Below are 17107 nucleotides of genomic sequence, written 5' to 3' on the forward strand. Positions count from 1 at the left end.
CTGTAAGCCACGGGCACAGTAACTCTCTAGCTGAGCCGGGGACATAGTGTCCATCTGTCTATGCCAGGGGCACAGTGACTCTCTATCTGAGCCAGGAACATAGTGTCCATCTGTCTATGCCAGGGGCACAGCGACTCTCTATCTGAGCCAGGAGCATAGTGTCCATCTGTCTATGCCAAGGGCACAGCGACTCTCTATCTGAACCGGGGACATAGTGTCCCTCTGTGTAAGCCACGGGCACAGTGACTCTCTAGCTGAACCAGGAACATAGTGTCCATCTGTCTATGCCAGGGGCACAGTGACTCTCTATCTGAGCCAGGAACATAGTGTCCATCTGTCTATGCCAGGGGCACAGCGACTCTCTATGTGAGTCGGGGACATAGTGTCCCTCTGTGTAAGCCAGGGGCACAGTGACTCTCTAGCTGAGCTGGGGACATAGTGTCCGTCTGTGTAAGCCACGGGCACAGTGACTCTCTAGCTGAGCCGGGGACATAGTGTCCATCTGTCTATGCCAGGGGCACAGTAACTCTCTATCTGAGCCAGGAACATAGTGTCCATCTGTCTATGCCAGGGGCACAGCGACTCTCTATCTGAGTCGGGGACATAGTGTCCCTCTGTGTAAGCCACGGGCACAGTGACTCTCTAGCTGAGCTGGGGACATAGTGCCCGTCTCTGTAAGCCACGGGCACAGTGACTCTCTAGCTGAGCCGGGGACATAGTGTCCATCTGTCTATGCCAGGGGCACAGTGACTCTCTATCTGAGCCAGGAACATAGTGTCCATCTGTCTATGCCAGGGGCACAGTGACTCTCTATCTGAGCCAGGAACATAGTGTCCATCTGTCTATGCCAGGGGCACAGCGACTCTCTATCTGAGCCGGGGACATAGTGTCCGTCTGTGTAAGCCACGGGCACAGTGACTCTCTAGCTGAGCTAGGAACATAGTGTCCATCTGTCTATGCCAGGGGCACAGTGACTCTCTAGCTGAGCCAGGAACATAGTGTCCATCTGTCTATGCCAGGGGCACAGTGACTCTCTAGCTGAGCCGGGGCCATAGTGTCCCTCTGTGTAAGCCACGGGCACAGTGACTCTCTAGCTGAGCTGGGGACATAGTGTCCCTCTGTGTAAGCCACGGGCACAGTGACTCTCTAGCTGAGCCGGGGACATAGTGTCCCTCTGTGTAAGCCACGGGCACAGTGACTCTCTAGCTGAGCCGGGGACATAGTGTCCCTCTGTGTAAGCCACGGGCACAGTGACTCTCTAGCTGAGCCGGGGACATAGTGTCCCTCTGTGTAAGCCACGGGCACAGTGACTCTCTAGCTGAGCCGGGGACATAGTGTCCCTCTGTGTAAGCCACGGGCACAGTGACTCTCTAGCTGAGCCGGGGACATAGTGTCCCTCTGTGTAAGCCACGGGCACAGTGACTCTCTAGCTGAGCCGGGGACATAGTGTCCCTCTGTGTAAGCCACGGGCACAGTGACTCTCTAGCTGAGCCGGGGACATAGTGTCCCTCTGTGTAAGCCACGGGCACAGTGACTCTCTAGCTGAGCCGGGGACATAGTGTCCCTCTGTGTAAGCCACGGGCACAGTGACTCTCTAGCTGAGCCGGGGACATAGTGTCCCTCTGTGTAAGCCACGGGCACAGTGACTCTCTAGCTGAGCCGGGGACATAGTGTCCCTCTGTGTAAGCCACGGGCATAGTGACTCATAGTGACTCTCTATGGTGTTGGCCCAATTCTCACCACTTCCAATCACAGGTCTCTACATGTTTACATCAGTCGCTGTGATTTGGTCAGTTGGTCTACCTCCCCTAGGGGGGATTTCCCCTCCATGCCCACCACTCGCAGCCACCCACATCCACCTCTGCCCCAAAGCACTCCATATCCAGGACATGAGGATTCATGGACACTTCTAGGCGCTAGGCGCTTGTGGCTCTGATGCCAGCAGCGGGCTTTTTACATTTCCAATGTCAGATCTTTAAAGGCTTCTCCATAATCATCGTGTGACCGCTTTCTAGATACTGCCCTGATGCTCTCGCTGATGCTCTAAGTCTCCTAGTCTAAAGGTTGTGTCTTTGACCAGGAAGTCTATGTCACAGGCTGTGTCCGGGACTTTGTACCTGTAGCCCCCGTTGCCTGTCATGGTGCTACTTTTTAGTTTCGGCTTGTAGGTGTTAGCGACACCTACAGCCCAAAGCTATTGCATGAGAGTACAGATGGGGAGGAGTGGCAGATGAGGAGGGACGCACAGCCTGGAGGTGTTGTTTGATTATTTGCCCACTCATTGATTGTCCAAGGCCATGATAACGCCTATGGCCCGTCTTGCTCACCCCCACTCAACACTCATTCCCCATTCCCATTGGAAAGTTTTGAATTCTATTTAATCGGACCTTGGCAGTGCATGCAGTTTTCATGGATGTCAGACTGCGGTGCATGCACTACTCCTGCATGTTATCCTGTGGTGCATGCAGTGCTCCTGCATGTTATCCTGCGGTGCATGCAGTGCTCCTGCATGTTATCCTGCGGTGCATGCAGTGATCCTGCATGTTATCCTGCGCTCATGCAGTGATTCTGGATGGCATGCTGTGGTGCAAGCAGTGCTCCTGGATGGCATCCTGTGGTGCATGCAGTGCACCTGGATGGCATCCTGTGGTGCATGCAGTGCACCTGGATACATGCTGTGGTGCATGCAGCGCTCCTGGATGGCATCCTGTGGTGGATGCAGTGCTCCTGGATGGCATGCTGTGGTGCATGCAGCGCTCCTGGATGGCATCCCGTGGTGCATGCAGTGCTTCTGGGTGGCATCCTGTGGTGCATGCAGTGATGCTGGATTGCATCATATGGTGGATGCAGTGATGCTGGATGGCATACTGTGGTGGATGCAGTGATGCTGGATTGCATCATATGGTGCATGCAGTGCCCCTGGATGTCAGCATGTGGTGCATGCTGTGCTCCTGGATGTCAGCCTGTGGTGCATGCAGTGCCCCTGGATGTCAGCCTGTGGTGCATGCAGTGCTCCTGGATAGCATCCTGTGGTGGATGCAGTGATGCTGGATGGCATCCTATGGTGGATGCAGTGATGCTGGATGGCATGCCTTGGTGCATGCAGTATTCCTGGATGGCATGCTGTGGTGCATGCAGTGCCCCTGGATGTCAGCCTGTGGTGCATGCAGTGCTCCTGGATGACAGCCTGTGGTGCATGCAGTGCTCCTGGATAGCATCCTGTGGTGGATGCAGTGCTCATACATCTCACCTGTGCTCTCTTTTCTTCCAGGGGACGCCTCCATCAGCATCTCCGTATCAAACTGCCAGATCCAGGAGAACGTGGTGAGTTATTTTAACCAAGAGGCCCTGCCAATTGCAGCTCCACTTGCAGCCCAGAGGCCCTCCACAGCTGTCCATTCAAACGTTATCTTCAGCTGAGAGGCTCTGCATCGCTACCCAGTCTAGCTGTACCTTCGGCTGAAAGGCTCGTCATCACTACCCATGCTAAGATTACCTCCCAGCTGAGAGGCCCTGCATCCCTGCCCATTATAGCTGTACCACCAGCTGAGAGGCCCAGCATCACTGCCCATATTAGCTTTACCTTTCTGCTGAGAGGCCCTGCATCACTGCCCAGGCTAGCTTTACCTCCCAGCTGAGAGACCCTGTATCCATGGGCGTAATTTTAGGGGGGCACAGGGGTGTTTGTCCCCCCCCAACTTTCATGGCACACCATTTTGTCCCCATTAATTTGGCTGGGGCACCTTTTCTTCAGATGTCATGTCCCCCCAACATTTTCAGCAAAGTTACTCCACAGCTTGTATCATTGCCTAGTATAGCTGTATTATCAGCTGAGAGGCCCTGCATCGCTGCCCAGGCTAACATTTCCTCCCAGCTGAGAGGCCCAGCATCACTGCCCATACTTGAGATACCTTCCAGCTGTGAGGCCCTGCATCACTGCCCATGCTAAGTTTACTTCCCAGCTGAGTGGTCCTGCATCACTGCCCATACTAGCTTTACCTCTCAGCTGAGAGGCCCTGCATCACTGCCCAGTATAGGTGTACCTTCAGATGAGAGGCCCTGCATCACTGCCCGGTATAGGTGTACCTTCAGCCGAGAGGCCCTGCATCACTGCCCGGTATAGGTGCACCTTCAGATGAGAGGCCCTCCCCCCTTATACAGGAGCAGCACCTGCACATGATTGTGCCAGTGCCCACCCTGATAAAGATGTAGCAGGTGATGACACCTATGCCCACCTTGCCAAGATGGCAGCAGCTGATCGTGTCTGTGGGCGCCCTGGTGAAGATGAAGAACTTGTATGTTACTGTTAGAAACTTTGTATCAAATTATTTAGTGTGTTCTGTACAGGCCCTGATGCCCAAGGGCTCCGGCGCGATACAAATAAAATAAATAAATAAACGTCATCATGTCTGTGCCTGCACCCTTCATCATGTCTATGCTTACACCCTTCATCATGTCTATGCCTGCACCCTTCATCATGTCTATGCCTGCACCCTTCATCATGGCTGTGCACACCCTTCATCATGTCTATGCCTGCACCCTTCATCATGTCTATGCTTACACCCTTCATCATGTCTATGCCTGCACCCTTCATCATGGCTGTGCACACCCTTCATCATGTCTATGCCTGCACCCTTCATCATGTCTATGCCTTCACCCTTCATCATGTCTATGCCTTCACCCTTCATCATGTCTGTGTTTACACCCTTCATCATGTCTATGCCTGCATGCACCCTTCATCATGTCTATGCTTACACCCTTCATCATGTCTATGCCTGCACCCTTCATCATGGCTGTGCACACCCTTCATCATGTCTATGCCTGCACCCTTCATCATGTCTATGCTTACACCCTTCATCATGTCTATGCGTACACCTTTTTCATGCCAGTGCCTACATCCTTCATCATGTCTATGCTTACACCCTTCATCATGTCGGTGCCTTCATCATGTCTGTGCCTTCATCATGTCTGTGCCTACACCCTTCATCATGTCTGTGCCTGCACCCTTCATCATGTCTGTGCCTACATCCTTTTCATGTCTATGCTTACACCCTTCATCATGTCTATGCCTGCATGCACCCTTCATCATGTCTATGCTTACACCCTTCATCATGTCTGTGCCTTCATCATGTCGGTGCCTGCACCCATCATCATGTCTATGCTTACACCCTTCATCATGTCTATGCTTACACCCTTCATCATGTCTATGCTTACACCCTTCATCATGTCTATGCTTACACCCTTCATCATGTCTGTGCCTTCATCATGTCGGTGCCTGCACCCTTCATCATGTCTGTGTTTACACCCTTCATCATGTCTATGCCTGCATGCACCCTTCATCATGTCTGTGCCTTCATCATGTCTGTGCCTTCATCATGTCTGTGACTTCATCATGTCTGTGCCTTCACCCTTCATCATGTCTGTGCCTACACCCTTTATCATGTCTATGCCTACACCCTTCATCATGTCTGTCCCTGCTCCCTTCATCATGTCTGTGCCTACACCCTTCATCATGATTGTGCCTTCATCATGTCTGTGCCTTCATCATGTCTGTGCCTACACCCTTAATCATGCCTGTGCCTGCACCCTTCATCTTGTCTGTGCCTACACACTTCATCTTGCCTGTGCCTGCACCCTTCATCTTGTCTGTGCCTACACCCTTCATCATGTCTGTGCCTGCACCCTTCATCATGTCTGTGCCTTCATCATGTCTGTGCCTACACCCTTCATCGTGTCTGTGCCTGCACCCTTCATCTTGCCTGTGCCTGCACCCTTCATCTTGCCTGTGCCTGCACCCTTCATCTTGTCTGTGCCTACACCCTTCATCATGATTGTGCCTTCATCATGTCTGTGCCTTCATCATGTCTGTGCCTACACCCTTAATCATGCCTGTGCCTTCATCATGTCTGTGCCTACACCCTTCATCGTGTCTGTGCCTGCACCCTTCATCTTGCCTGTGCCTGCACCCTTCATCTTGCCTGTGCCTGCACCCTTCATCTTGTCTGTGCCTACACCCTTCATCATGTCTGTGCCTACACCCTTCATCATGTCTGTCCCTGCTCCCTTCATCATGTCTGTGCCTACACCCTTCATCATGATTGTGCCTTCATCATGTCTGTGCCTTCATCATGTCTGTGCCTACACCCTTAATCATGCCTGTGCCTGCACCCTTCATCTTGTCTGTGCCTACACCCTTCGTCATGTCTGTTCCTACACCCTTCATCATGTCTGTGCCTTCATCATGTCTGTGCCTACACCCTTCATCATGTCTATGCCTGCACCCTTCATCTTGTCTGTGCCTGCACCCTTCATCATGTCTGTGTCTGCACCGTTCATCATGTCTGTGCCTCCATGCACCCTTCATCGTGTTGGTGCCTAAACCCTTCATCATGTCTATGCGTACACTCTTCTTCTTGTCTGTGCCTTCACCGTTCATCATGTATGTGCCTACAACTTTCATCATGTCTGTGCCTACACCCTTTTTCATGCCTGTGCCTTCATCATGTCTGTGCCTACACCCTTTTTCATGTCTGTGCCTTCATCATGTCTGTGCCTACACCCTTCATCATGTCTATGCCTTCACCCTTCATCATGTCTATGCGTACTCCCTTCATCATGTCTACGCTTACACCCCTCATCATGTCTGTGCCTGCCCCCTTCATCATGTCTATGCCTGCATGCACCCTTCATCGTGTTGGTGCCTACACCCTCCATCATGTCTACGCCTGCACCCTTCATCATGGCTGTGCACACCCTTCATCATGTCTGTGCCTGCACCCTTCATCATGTCTGTGTTTACACCCTTCATCATGTCTATGCCTGCATGCACCCTTCATCATGTCTATGCCTTCACCCTTCATCATGTCTATGCTTACACCCTTCATCATGTCTATGCGTACACCCTTCATCATGTCTATGCTTCACCCTTCATCATGTCTATGCTTACACCCTTCATCATGTCTATGCTTACACCCTTCATCATGTCTATGCGTACACCCTTCATCATGTCTATGCTTACACCCTTCATCATGTCTGTGTTTACACCCTTCATCATGTCTATGCCTGCATGCACCCTTCATCATGTCTATGCCTTCACCCTTCATCATGTCTATGCTTACACCCTTCATCATGTCTATGCTTACACCCTTCATCATGTCTATGCCTTCACCCTTCATCATGTCTATGCCTTCACCCTTCATCATGTCTGTGTTTACACCCTTCATCATGTCTATGCCTGCATGCACCCTTCATCGTGTTGGTGCCTACACCCTTCATCATGTCTGTGCCTGCACCCTTCATCAGGTCTGTGCTGACACCCTTTTCATGTGTGTGCCTACACCCTTCATCATGTCTGTGTCTGAACCCTTCATCATGTCTGTGCCTACACCCTTCATCATGTATGTGTCTGCACCCTTCATCATGTCTGTGCCTGCACCCTTCATCATGTCTGTGCCTACACCCTTCATCATGTATGTGCCTGCACCCTTCATCAGGTCTGTGCTGACACCCTTTTCATGTGTGTGCCTACACCCTTCATCATGTATGTGTCTGCATCCTTCATCATGTCTGTGCCTACACCCTTCATCATGTATGTGTCTGCACCCTTCATCATGTCTGTGCCTACATCCTTCATCATGTCTGTGCCTACACCCTTCATCATGTCTATGCCTGCATGCACCCTTCATCGTGTTGGTGCCTACACCCTCCATCATGTCTACGCCTGCACCCTTCATCATGGCTGTGCACACCCTTCATCATGTCTGTGCCTGCACCCTTCATCATGTCTGTGTTTACACCCTTCATCATGTCTATGCCTGCATGCACCCTTCATCATGTCTATGCCTTCACCCTTCATCATGTCTATGCTTACACCCTTCATCATGTCTATGCGTACACCCTTCATCATGTCTGTGTTTACACCCTTCATCATGTCTATGCCTGCATGCACCCTTCATCGTGTTGGTGCCTACACCCTTCATCATGTCTGTGCCTGCACCCTTCATCAGGTCTGTGCTGACACCCTTTTCATGTGTGTGCCTACACCCTTCATCATGTCTGTGTCTGAACCCTTCATCATGTCTGTGCCTACACCCTTCATCATGTATGTGTCTGCACCCTTCATCATGTCTGTGCCTGCACCCTTCATCATGTCTGTGCCTACACCCTTCATCATGTATGTGCCTGCACCCTTCATCAGGTCTGTGCTGACACCCTTTTCATGTGTGTGCCTACACCCTTCATCATGTATGTGTCTGCATCCTTCATGTCTGTGCCTACACCCTTCATCATGTATGTGTCTGCACCCTTCATCATGTCTGTGCCTACATCCTTCATCATGTCTGTGCCTACACCCTTCATCATGTCTATGCTTACACCCTTCATCATGTCTATGCCTGCACCCTTCATCATGTCTATGCCTACACCCTTCATCATGTCTGTGCCTACATCCTTCATCATGTCTGTCCCTGCTCCCTTCATCATGTCTGTGCCTACACCCTTCATCTTGCCTGAGCACACAGTTATAGAAGTAGCCCTTGGTCGTGTCATGGAATTCCCTAATGTAGAGGTGCCCACTCTACTTAAGATGCAGCCATTGCTTTTGTATTTCTCCACCCAGATAAGGGTGCAGCACCTAAGTCTCTGGTCTCCTTCATTCCACAGGACATCAGCACTGTATATCAGATTTTCCCTGATGAGGTCCTGGGTTCCGGTCAGTTTGGCATTGTGTACGGAGGTAGGTGCAATACAGGGCTGCAACAAAACCAACATTTTGGGAGGCGCTAACTGGTAATGGAAAGAACCAGTTAAGAAAGTGGGTGGGGCCAGGGTCTTTCTGGGCCATAAAATTGTCTTGGGCACCATTGAAAAAGTGGCCCGCCGTTGCCAATGGGAATTCATTCCTCTTGTGACGCTGTTTGAGTAGTTCCCAAGGGGGAGTTTTTTGATAAAATGTGATGCAAATTGTGCATTTGTAAAGAATATGTATTCAGCAACACTGGTCAAAACAATTAGCCGCATAGTTTGTTTATTTATTTATTTATTTATAATTTGTATGGCGTACCCGACCCAAGGGTATCTGGGCGCCTTTACATGGAGGCGAGATGAATAATACTTTAAACTTGGTTACAGCATATACATGGAATGGAATGGCAGTGATATACAAAGCGAAGGTAGAAAAATACAGTAAACACAAAGAGCATAATATACAGAAGTGTAGGTGCACAGTAGACAAATATGAATGAGTGCACATATCTATAGGATGTGATATGAGACTTTCTAGGCAACCTGTAGATGGGTCAGATGGTAGGAGGTCAATTACTAGAGTGTTCCGATCTATGCAGGTCTAGGTCTAGCCTTGGGTGTCATTGCTGACGAGCCAATTTAAGACATTGCGCCTGAATATATAGAAGGGTTGGTCTGCTCTCATGTGTGTAGGTAGGGCATTCCAGGCTCGGGCTGCCATGACCAGGAAGCTGGTTCCTCCTGCCTTTTATAGCTTAAATCTAGGTACAACGAGTCGTGCTGAGTTGAGGGTCTTAGGAGGGCGGGTAGAGGTGTGTTTGTTGATTCTCTCAGAGAGGTACGTAGGGGCGACGTGGTTAATACATTTCTGCATTAGGGATAGGGTTTAGAGTGTGATTTTATCTTTAGTGTTGAGCCATTTGGTTTGTCTTCTTAGCTGTGAGATGTGCTCTCTCTTGGATATGCCGAGAGCGGCACTTAGGGTATTATTTTGTAGGGTTTGTATTTTTTTGATGAGGTATTTGTTCGCCCCTAGATAGAGAGCATTACAATTATCCAATTTGGAAAGGATGAGTGCTCTCGCTAGGGTGGTGCAGCTTCCCTTTGACAGGAAGTTCTTCATGCTCTGATTAACTTGCATGTGTAAGCTGTGGTGGTGGAAGCCAGGGAACGGACTTCTTTATTAAGAGTCAGGGTGGAATCTAGATAGAAACCTAGTGTTTTTACCACTTGTGCCACTTTGATGGAGTTGCCATCAACGTTGAAGGTGGTATAGTTTTGGTCTGGTTTGTTGAGGTTAGATTTAGATCCCAGTATTAACAGCTCGGTTTTGTCATCATTCAGGCAGAGGCCGTGTGTGGACATGCATGCCTGAATGATGAGGTAGATTTTATTCACCAAAGCCAGGTCCCTGTCATAGTCGCCGAAAGGGGTATGAGGATCTGGGTGTCATCGGCATAATTTGTGTAGGTGACACCTAGATGATCTAGGTCATCGAACAGTGGCTTTGTGAATATATTATACAGAGTGGGGGAAACACAGGAGCCTTGTGGGACCCCACAGATTATAGGGATACGGTCGCCAGCTGCAAGAGGTGAGAAAACTTGCATAGTCCTGTTATTAAGCAAGGATTTAATCCAGGTTATGGCACTATGTGAAAAGTGCATTGCTGAAGCCAGATGGTTACAGCGAACTTGGTGGTCCACCAGATAGAATGCGGCGGAGAGGTCAAGGAGTAGTAAAAGGGCTGTTTTTCCCTTGTCCCTCAGATCGTCAATCTGTGTTTTTAGGTCTATTAGCGCTGTCTCAGTACCGTGTCGGGGTCTGAAACCCGATTGACGGGTGCCGAGAAGGTGATTCGACTCCAGGTATTCCTGAATTTGTAAGTAGGCCACTTTATCGAGGATTTTTAATAAGAAAGACACAGTGGTAATAGGCGGTTGTAGGTCAATTGGTCGAATCTAAATGGTCGACAGGACAAATGGTCGACACCAAAACGTCGACAGGTCAAATGATCGAATGTTTTTTTTTTCACATTTATTTTTTTTTGGGGGGGGGTTCCCCCAACCCCCTTTTTTTTGCTAAAAACCCCTTTTTTTCCCTAAACGAAAACCTAAAAAAATATATATAAATACAAAAAAAATTCGATCATTTGTCCTGTCGACCAAATTGTGTCGACCATTTGTCTGTCGACCATTTGTCTGTCGACCATTTGACTAGACACCGTAATAGGCTTATAGTTGGTTGGGATTGAGGGGTCTGTTTTTTCAGCGGGTGTCAGACCCAGGATTCTTTTAGGTTACCAGGGATGGTGCCAGAAGTAAATGAGGAGTTCATCAGTTTGTTATGAAGGGAGAGAGGTCTCTAGCCGCGTCTTAGATGATCTGGGCTGGGCAACTGTCTCCTTGGCAGTTAGATGGTTTAAGCGATAGAATAACTTTTCCGACCTCATAGATCGAAACTTGGGAAAACTTGAACTGGTTGGAGGGGGTGTTAGTGGCTACTTTAGTGGTGTTAGGTTTGTCTATACTAGGTAGGGTGGCTTTTTATCAGCAGTTTTGCATTGGAGCAGTGATATTTTGTTCTGCAGTGCATTCTGTATTCTGGTGCACCAGGGTTTGTTTTTAATGCAATCATCTGTCAGTGGAAAGGGAGCTTTCAGTTCCTTGAGAATGGTAAATAATTCCCTAGTGCCTGAACTGGCTTTATTAATTCTCTCATTATAGGACTCTTGTTTGGAGCAGATGATTTCTTTTTTTGTAGTTAGAAGCTAAGTTAATCAGGTTGGATTTGTTTTCATCCGTAGGTCTGATCTTCCAAAGGGCTTCAAGCTTTATTTTTTCTTTCCTCAAGGTTTTTAGATGGGGCGTAAACCATGAATTCAAATGGGCTTTAGGTTTACTTTTTTGTATCTTCAGTGGGGCAATAGTGTCTAAGGATTTTGTCATGACTTCGCTATAGGGCTGTATTAAGATGCCTGTGCTGGTTGAGTTAGGCAGTGAGTCAAGGGTTGGCAGGATGAGCGGGATGATCTTATCTGAGGTGATGTTTTTTTTATTCCTAGTGGGGAGGGATGGTGCGATAGAGGTGGCCTTAGGTCTAGTGGTGGTAGTGGTGGTGGCTGGCATGGTAAATGAAATCAGACAATGGTCTGTCCATGTTAGAGGTACCAATGTGATGGTGGTGATACAGTTATAATCGGCAACCCAGTCAAGGGTTCTCCCTTTATCGTGGGTGGCTTGGGTCAGTCTTTGTGTGAGTCCTTGTTCTGTTAGTATGTTGGCAATGGCCAATGCTTGGAGATTATTAGGAACATTGAATCCTAGGTTGAAGTCTCCAAGGGATAAGATTTTGGAAGTTAGTTTGGTATTCTCGGATTGCAGTGCAGAGAGGTCTTCTTCAAATGCGCTGATGGGGCCTGGCGGTCTGTAAATGAGATGGATGCTGACCGTTTCTTTGTTGGTGATTAGGAGTTTAGCCGTAAGTAGTTCACATTAGTTGGAGGTAGGAGAGGGTATAATTCTCATGGCTAGGTTGGATTTGGCAATGAGGGAGATCCCACCGCCTTTAGCGTTTGTTCTATCTGCTCTGATGATTTCATAATTGTCTGGTATAGCTATAAGAAGGGCGGGGCCAGTGGCGGCGTGGAGCCATGATTCGGTTATAGCAAGGAAGTCATAACCCTCACAAGTGAGTAGATCTGCTATTTCCTTTGGGTGTGCTACTAGGTATCTAGCCTTAATTAAAGCGCCTTTCAAATTGGTGCTTTTACTAGCTATCTGAAGGTTTTTAAAAGAGGTTTTACTGTGGGTGATGGCTGTGGGGCTAGTAGGTGTCGTGGCGTGGTGTGATTCGTGTGAGGTGATGGGGTGTTGGATGTGTGAGTTCTTTTGTTAAGGATGGGAGTTCTCGTCGTGACATTGCTGTTGGTGCGAATATGGTTAGATTGGGTGGTCTTGGTAGGTAATTCATTGAGTTTAGATAATCAGGTTCGGAGTCTAAGGTTTCTGGCTGGGGAGCACATGGGAGGTTAGTTCTCAAAGTTGGGCCATGGGTCAAGAGAATAGGATGTAGGCTATGTCTGGGGGCCATATTGACATTGTCCATCTGTGAGATATTTGGCATCAAGTGTGGGGTATGCATGGGTTGGGAGGTATGGGGAGGGCAATCAGCTATAAGTTTGGTGTACAGCTTAATGGGAGTCATAGTAAGGTGGGTGTGGCTATCTGCCCTTATTCTAGTTGCTATTTGGTGGTCGCAGTTCAGTGTGTAAATATCAGAACTTGATGTTAGTACCACATATAGGAGTGTGGTCTGTATGCCTCTAAGGACAAACATAATGCAGGTAAATGTGCTGCGTGGTTGTGGTCAGTACATTTCGGTCCCCGCTGGTGGGAGCTGTATGATATATCTGATACAGAATGCAGATAATAGGCTTAAATACAGTACTATTGCTGGGTAGATAATACTTGTCTGTGTGGCCTTATATTCGATCTAACATGACATAACATATTTAACACAGCATGGGCCTTTCAGTAGTCACGAGGCGCATATAATACATGGCTATGTCCTAGGTACACAACAGAGGTAAACAATAGATCAGTGTACAACAAGGCTATGCAGTGCAAGGGCTAGATAATGATCGCAGTGATGATACTATAGCATTCAATTTTCTGATATGGCAGTTAATACATATATAGTAAGTAACAATACCTACATTAATCCTGCACCTTGGGGCCTAGTCCCGGGTTGGATCTCAGGAAGGTTGAGCGATGAATGAGAAAATGTGAGAACACATCAGGTTGAGGCAGACAGGTAGAACTATTGCGCCTAAGTTAGGGTGGCAGGAGCCAGGTGTGGATGGCTAGCGCATCATTGTTTAATCGGAGCATTTGACATCAGGCTTTGACGGTCCGTTCGGACAGGAATAGCGTTAATGGAGCCTGGTGATAAGGTGCAAGCAGGTTTGCTTTTATGGTGGCATTTATATACGTTCATATGCAATTGCTGGCAGGAATAGATCACAGATACGTACATATGTAGGGAGCGTATTCAAGAGGCACACTTACCTAGTGTATAGGCAGAGTTCCTGTGTGGAAAATGTTTCATTTCTCGTGTCCGGGGGCAATAGTCATGTACAAGACTGATGTGTTTATTTATTTATTTATTTATTTATTTATTTATTTTATTTTATTTATATTGCGCACCTTGCCCAGAGGCTTGCGGGCGCATGTTTAGGATGTGATGGGTAGGGTTTTATGCCGTGGCCCTCAGGGCCTGGACAGGCACAGACAGGCTGCACCCGCCTCAGTAGCCCTCACCAGCTAGTCCGGCTCACGCCGTCTGGCGATCTGGTATCACGGAAGTGTGCGTGCAGGGCCAATTGGCTTCACAATGAGTTGCTTGGCAACATGTAAACAGTGTAGGTTGCGGTCGCCATTTCCTCCGTCCTTGTGGTGTGCGGGGCGATTTCTCACCAAACTGGCACACATTGGCCAAAAAAAGTGTCCCACTCTGACCTAAAAAACTGGCCCACACAAGCATTCAGTGTTTTTGGTTCGGCCATGGGCCTTTTGCCCTATAGGCAAGTCCGACCCTGGGTGGGGCAATCTTGGATTTTCTGTCCCTCCGTTTTACCGTGGGCCCCAAGTGTGTGTGTGTATATATATATATATATATATATATATATATATATATATATATATATATACACACACACACACACACACACACACTCATACACTCATTCACACACACTCTCATTCACACGTACATTACATACGCACTCCTTACACACGTGCATACATACATAATGAGCTAACATGCAACACCTTTTCACACTGCTAGTTTCAGAACACGCTTCCCTGGCCTCTTTGCCTATCAAAAATCATGTGCAGACATCATCCCCCTCCCCTTGGATGTGAAAGAAGACATAAGGTTTTTATATGTTGGTTCACATCCGTGGGGAGGGGGCTGATGTGTGCACTTGGTTCAATACCAGCCAGAGGAGGTGCAATGGGGTGGTGAGCAGGAAGCAGCGAGGGGGTACTGGGAGAAGGGGGGGAACGTGATCATATACATCAGCTAAATTAGACTCAATGTAGGGATCAGACAGAGAGTCGTTTTGGGGGCTTTTTCCAGCTTCGTCAGGTCCCGTGCCTTTGGGACCTGGCCTTGCCTGTGGCCAGACAGCTTTGCCACATGCTCTGTGCTTGCCACTCTTTGCCTGAGGATTGCTCGGCCCACAGCGGGGCGAGCAGGTGGCATACTTTCATCTTTTCCTCCTCAAAGACACAGACATGCAGCGTAGGCCAGAAGACTTTTCAGCATTTTGGAGTGGTGATGGTCACGTGACATCCTTTTTCAAACTGTGTATGACTGGTGTACACATGCCCCCTCCTGCCCACCACCGCTGCTCCGGTGGCAGCCCCCTCCACAGTGAGGTGGAGGCCTGCTAGGGAACAATCCAGCAGATGCTATGGTAATAGATTGGCGGGTTGCAATGGGCATGGGGGCATGAATAGGCTTACCCCTGTAGGTGGCTTCTAAACTGCAGCGCTTGTCGTTAGGGGGATACATAACCTAAATCTGCCACGCTGTTATTCTAGGGCAGGGGTCTGCAACGTTTGGCTCTCCAGATGTATTGGACAACAATACAAAGACCATTAATCCCTGTCAGTTTAGTCAATGGTGAGGGATCTTGGGAGTTGTAGTTCAGCCCATCTGCCGATGGTTGCAGACGGCTGTTCTAGGGGCATATGCATTCCCACTTCCTGCTGCTCGTTTTGAGGGTATTGATGTTTAGGAGGTTTCATTCAGGCAACTTGTGGGGTTTTCACCAGGGTACAAATGCTGGTGCCAACCCTTTCAGGGTCTTTGATTCGGATTTTCTGACATGCCAACATTTAGGAGACATTTTGCCTAGAGTTGGGTACAACGCATGCCCGGGTGGCAGGACAGGAATATCTGTGCTCTTGAAGGACACTTCATGAAGATTCAAGGAGAGAGCATACGTTTGGGGTTTGTCAGTAATTCTGGGCGAAAGTTGGAGTGATATTTTCTAAACATTGAATAGGTGAAGTGACAGCAATTAAATAGTTCTTTTGGGTTTTTAAATGAGGGGGTCAGTGTATACTTATTTTTCAAACCAGTGAAGTAATCATCAGTCCGTTTGTGTATGTAAATATGGAAATTTGTCCTCGCATGGACTTCTGGGAGACTTGGGAAGCCATTTTAGAATTAATCATTGCCGCTGCAGCAACTGTTATGCTATGTTGATTTGTACCGCGCACTGCTACCACCCAGGGGCAGTCTCCAGGTGCTCGTGTGGTCCTGCAAGAGAGGGGGTGGGGGGTTAGTGGGCATAGGGTGAGAGGACAGATTCAGAACCAGGAGGAACTGGCGTCTGTGAACTGTTACAGAGTAACAAGAATAGTGTGGTGTCTGGAAGCTTGACACTGCTCATCCAAAGCTGCTTGTGATGAAGGAGCAGGTGGACATGTTATCCCAAGCCCCCCCCACTTTCGTCATACTGGAACAGCAGGAGAAGAGCACTATATGGGACACCAGGTATTGTCCCAATACCGCATTGAGTGTATGAGAGACGATATGCACTCAGACAAACGTATCAAATGTGCACGCACACTCAAAGGGTGGAAGGATTCCTGCACACACCAAAGCATCCGAACGCCCAATACCGCAAGGCGGTCGAGAAGGTCATTGTGGCCTTTGGGGTTAGGCATGCCGACGAAACCGGTGTTGCAGTACGACCTCAATTACATCCTCGACCATGGACCGCCGACAGCGCAGGCTTTGTCGTTCAATGCTGTCATAGCATACCCAAACACAGATGGGTTGGTGGTGCAGGCTCTGACAGTTGCGTCCAGGCCCAAGACGTCAACGTCGATCGTCCAACCGATAAGGAGTCATAGTAAATCGATGTATTTGGTGAAGATAGTTTTCACCTCAGGAGCATATCTTTTAAAGCAGTAAAAGCATCTTGTGCCATTGCTAAAACTCCCATATCCTCTGATGCGCCATCATCTGCTTACCTCCCAAAGGGAGAGGTCAAGAATGGGTTCTTGGAGATAGTGGCTGATGGCAATGAAATGGCATGTCAAGCGCTCCAAAAAGGTTTGGACACAGCATATTGTATGGGTCGTGCCTTGGGCACCTCGGCGGTCTTAAACAGGTCTGCTTATCTGAGGGGATTGACTTTTTCCCCAAACATTCAGTTGAAGCTGTTGGGTTTAACCTTCAACAGTGAACATCTTTTTGGCCCCAAAGCTGATGAGTCACTAGAACAAGAAATATAAGCTGACAGTCAAGTCACTAGGATTAGCAGTACAACATCAGCCTCCATGGC

General features: G+C 48.6%; 1 protein-coding gene across 4 annotated transcripts in view; it reads left to right on the forward strand.

The window, feature by feature from the left end:
• PRKD1 (protein kinase D1) overlaps window positions 1-17107 on the forward strand; it is a 1050331-nt gene that overhangs the window by 918030 nt on the left and 115194 nt on the right. For all 4 annotated transcript variants that reach the window (XM_069638504.1, XM_069638505.1, XM_069638506.1 and 1 more), the window contains 2 exons: window positions 3272-3324; window positions 8662-8734. In XM_069638504.1, coding sequence (XP_069494605.1) covers window positions 3272-3324; window positions 8662-8734 — 126 coding nt within the window. The remainder of the gene's footprint in view (window positions 1-3271; window positions 3325-8661; window positions 8735-17107) is intronic.

The sequence above is a fragment of the Ambystoma mexicanum genome, chromosome 14, assembly GCF_040938575.1.
Source record: "Ambystoma mexicanum isolate Mex_15411 chromosome 14, UKY_AmexF1_1, whole genome shotgun sequence".
Taxonomy (NCBI): Eukaryota; Metazoa; Chordata; class Amphibia; order Caudata; family Ambystomatidae; genus Ambystoma; species Ambystoma mexicanum.